Source organism: Dendrobium catenatum, unplaced genomic scaffold (assembly GCF_001605985.2).
Source record: "Dendrobium catenatum unplaced genomic scaffold, ASM160598v2 fragScaff_scaffold_1446, whole genome shotgun sequence".
NCBI lineage: Eukaryota > Viridiplantae > Streptophyta > Magnoliopsida > Asparagales > Orchidaceae > Dendrobium > Dendrobium catenatum.
The window spans coordinates 2,599,711-2,604,034 of record NW_021319908.1 but is presented as its reverse complement, the minus strand read 5'-3'; the positions used below and the strand labels follow the sequence as shown (position 1 = coordinate 2,604,034).

At 35.4% G+C, this 4,324-nt stretch overlaps 1 protein-coding gene across 1 annotated transcript in view; it reads left to right on the top strand.

Annotated features, from left to right (window-relative positions):
* The first annotated feature begins 929 nt into the window (after nucleotides 1-929).
* Nucleotides 930-4,324, top strand: part of LOC110111697 — a 4,716-nt gene continuing 1,321 nt past the window's right edge. Inside the window, exons 1-8 of the mRNA XM_028700061.1 lie at nucleotides 930-993; nucleotides 1,082-1,332; nucleotides 1,405-1,605; nucleotides 1,839-1,925; nucleotides 1,993-2,304; nucleotides 2,754-2,780; nucleotides 2,901-2,986; nucleotides 3,574-3,608. Of these exons, the coding sequence (XP_028555894.1) occupies nucleotides 930-993; nucleotides 1,082-1,332; nucleotides 1,405-1,605; nucleotides 1,839-1,925; nucleotides 1,993-2,304; nucleotides 2,754-2,780; nucleotides 2,901-2,986; nucleotides 3,574-3,608 (1,063 nt within the window). The remainder of the gene's footprint in view (nucleotides 994-1,081; nucleotides 1,333-1,404; nucleotides 1,606-1,838; nucleotides 1,926-1,992; nucleotides 2,305-2,753; nucleotides 2,781-2,900; nucleotides 2,987-3,573; nucleotides 3,609-4,324) is intronic.

Sequence of the window (4,324 nt, the reverse complement as noted above, 5' to 3'; positions counted from 1 at the left end):
TATATATATATATATATATATATTTCAACATTTTCAATGTCTTGTTTCAGGATAAGTGAGCCATGTATCAAAAACATTAACCATGCTCAGTTTACTTTCACCCATATTTCATGAATCAAAAACATCAACCATGCTCAAACGATTGCACTTCTATCTATGATGCTTAAAGGATGCTGTGGTGTGAAAATCATAAATTTTTTTCAAGCAGATAAAGGCAAAATTCAAGATGCTATCAATGCATTTAATGTTCATCTACTTGGCTTTTTGCTCAAATTTGTTTTGATTAAAAATAAACTCGACTGAACAAGATTTCTGGACAAAATCCCACTTTCTCATATTTGCTTGTTTACCACACAATGCTTTTCCAGCACCCAAGAATTTGCAGTGGATATGATCAGATGCGTTCATGAAATTGACTCCCAACCATATAGTCAGGAGTTCTACATCTACTTTGCACGCATCACATACAGCATTTGGCCAGTTCCTCTTTCACGTCTTTAGTTCAGAGGCCATATGGGCACTTCGTAAACTATGGAGTGTAACAAGGAAGTACTGTATTAGCATTTCAAAATCAACTCTCAGAACATTTAAAAAATCTTCCTTGCTGATGAGAATTTCCTCAATTTTTTTTTTCATTTCGTTGGCTGCCTTCTTATTCATGGATTGGTTGCGATGCCATAATTTGTCATATGCTCTACTCATGTAACACATTTTTTGTATTGAAGTGTATGATATTTTAATAATTCTCTATGATTTTTTGTTTTCACTAATAGGAATGACAGGAAGTAACTTATTTCAGCGTGCTAAGAAGGTTACACGTCGGATCTTTCAGTGTAGAACAGAGTAGTAGAACTTCTAATAATACATCGACTTCGGTGCATCCAGATTCGTCCAATGCTGATGACTATAATAACAACGAACAATCCCCGATGCATTCATCTCAAGATTTAAGACGGCAGGTGCCACCAGCGGATGATGGAATTTGGCTCATAGGTTTTTGTTCACTTTAATATTTATTTATTTATGTCAATTTTAATAATTTAATAAAATAATTGTCTCTTACATCTTTATTTTTTTTCAGATGATGAGGGTGATCCAATAAAAAAGAGAGGTCGAACTACTTGTGCAGATATACAGAGCATGCCTCCAGGTACACGGGTTCACATTGAAGTCAATGAGAATATGGTGCCATGTAATATACCAGAGTCTATTCTGCTTGGTTCATACTTAGGGGTTCTAGCTAGAGATCCTATTTTGGCACCGATCTCATTCTCAGATTGGCGCAATAAAGGGATGGAACTTTTTAAAAAGAGAATGCTAGCTGAAGTAGAGGTAAGTATCATAACAAATAGTTTGATGTTATTTATGTTTGTTTGATAATTAAAATCATTTAACATTTATTAGGCCAAATTTGAGTTCCTTGCAAATATAAAGCATTGGATACTACAATCTCTTGGGTCCAAATGGCGCAATTATAAAAGTAGTTTGAAGGCAGAACACTGGGATAGTAGACCACTACAGGAGATTATGGAGGCTGTCCCTGCAGGAGTAGATTCAGTGCAGTGGTGTCAAATTGTTAATAAGTGGTCACAACCTCAGGACAAGGTGAGTTAGCAAAATAAATAGCGTTATTAAGTTTTTTAAAAAATAAAATTAATATAACAATTATTCATTGTAGGAGAGGGCGTCAAGAAATTCAGAAAATGCAAAAAAAACAAACGTGTCCGCATACTATGGGTCGGGTGAGCTCTGTCAGGAGACAGGAAGAAACGGCACGTATTCAAATTGCTTATATATTTATATTTATATGAATGAAATTAATTTTCAATTTTTTGTAGTCTATACGAGATCGCCTGCTATTATGGCAAATCAATCGTAAGCGTAAAGATGGATCATGGTCATCTGAGGCGGCCAGAGAAAAATGGGTAAAATCGTAACATTTCACATGATCGATTTAATGAATGCTAACTATATATTTTTTTCTAAATCTAGGCACGTGCTTCTGAAATGCTTGCCGAGGAAGGGTTGACGCCAGAAGATGGAAATTTTGAGGCCAATGAAAAAGTTTTCAAAACAATAATGGGCCCAGAACACCCAGGGAGGGTACGCACACAGGGTTTTGGGGTCACTCCAAGCAGATATTTTCCTCATAGCACCACGACTCGAGGCAGCAGCAGTGGAGGAAATACTGCATTTGATCGAGTGGTAAGACTTGAGGAGGTGGTGCAAACACTACAAAGTGAGGTTAGACAATTCATGAAAAATCATCAGGGACAACATCCACTACCTGGAAGCTCAACTATGGTATGCAAAATTATAAAATTAGATATTTTCATTAATTAATTTATTTATCACCTTCTTTTTTACTGATGACTTCTATGTAATAACAGGGAGATAATGATCAATTTTCACCTAATTGACATCCAAAGTGTAGAAGAATGGAAGGTGTAGTATAAATGGGCACGATATTTTCATTATGTATGGCAGATGTTTTTAAATATTGTACGGATTTTTTTTTATTAAGAGAAGTGCAGACTATTTAGTTCAAAGTTATTGAATATATACAATTATGAATTTGTTTTAAGTTTTTCGTTGAAAGCTATGGATTTTGTCGCTCATTTGTCAAGCAAAAAATTTTTGATTCATGAAGACTTGTTGCGTATTCTTGGGCAATAATAAGAATTATTGTTTTCCCTACTATAACAATAACATTTCTTTTGCTTGTTATTGTGCAACAACTGGCATTTTCGCAGACAACTGGAAGCTTTACTGTAGATTTGGTGATAATAAATTACAATTAAAATCTTCATAGTTGGATGAAATAACATAAGGGGTGGAAATTCCACTTGAGTTGCCTTTGTTGCATGGAAGGCATTATACCGTCCTTTGGTCCATTCCAGATGGATTGTCTCAACCCTCTGAAGGTAAAGAAGTTCGCATCTGCTTCGGTTCCAGGAGAAACAACGAAGTCCGAGGTGATATCAGGGTCAACATCATGAGCTGAGAGTATTAATGCAAAATTTGTGGCAACTAATAGGTAAGACATCTTTTGATACTTAAATTACACTGCAAGTGTGGTTATATATATAAGGGTCTTTTTTGCAGTCGAATGGTAGAAAGCTTCAATGAATTATATATTGCGAATAAATCAAACGGTCAATTAACCACTCAGTAATATTTTATTGTTGCAGGCGGCTGGAATGCATGCAAATCATTTGCTTCTCAACAATTGTGTATGTTTTTTTGCTTTGTGGACTCCGTTTATGAGAGAGTTTCTGTTGGAGAATACAAGAGGAAATTCGGAGTTGACTTATTAAAAATGTACAGTTCATTGCTAAAGTGATTTATTTGTTTGAAAGAAGCTGATCGAGGACGATGGAATTCAACTTTGTAAAACAGAAAGTCTTAATAATTCATTTTAAACTCTTTGATTCTATATATATATATATATATATATGTGTATGGAACAGTAATTTCAGGACATGTATTTCCAGCATCCTTAACTTCTTAATGCTCGATTTTCATTTTGCTGTTATTACTTAATGTTTTGCGTTAATTATGACTTTTCAGCAGATACGGAAGGGTTGATAGGGTAGATATGAAGGCAGGTAAGTTAGTTTCAAGTTCCTTGGCAACAAATTTCAATGGCTGATATAAACTCTTGAGCTAGTTCATGTATTATTAACTTTTGATGGATTTAATTATGTTAAGAGAAGCCTGAACAACTATCTGTGTTTTGTAGGAACTCGGTATTCTAAGTATTGGTCTTCACAGATTGTATTTTTCATTTTTGTCGAGGCAAAATCGATCAATACCGAGCAATACGCAAACTCCCGGGTCCGGTCCGGGCGGGTTGTCGGGCCGCGCGGTAAATAGTGAGGAACACGGTGGCGCCTGTTTACTGCTCACCGAATGTAGAGCACATCGGGCTGACCTAATAATTTTTCCTGCAAGTGAGACTTACAACCTCTCAATTATAGAAAAGCTTCAATCTGTTAGGTTTTACAATCTCGATCTATAGCGAAGATGCCACAAATTCGTCCAGGTGTGTCAAATTAATTGAGTTATTTAATGAGTTGATAAGAGGTTACGGTTGCAACTTTACTAACGGAGATGCTTAGAGTTGAGATTCATGACCTCTAAATTACAAGGTGAACCTAGATATAGGTCTTATAACCAGCCCTTAGCACGATATGGCTAAGGTAATATGTACTAACTAACTTCGAATATATTTTTGTCTTAATATAAATTGCGAGCTGAGACTTAGATCTTTTTATAGTAAAAATCCTAGAGAATGAGACTTATAAAGTGAAAGCATTAAGAA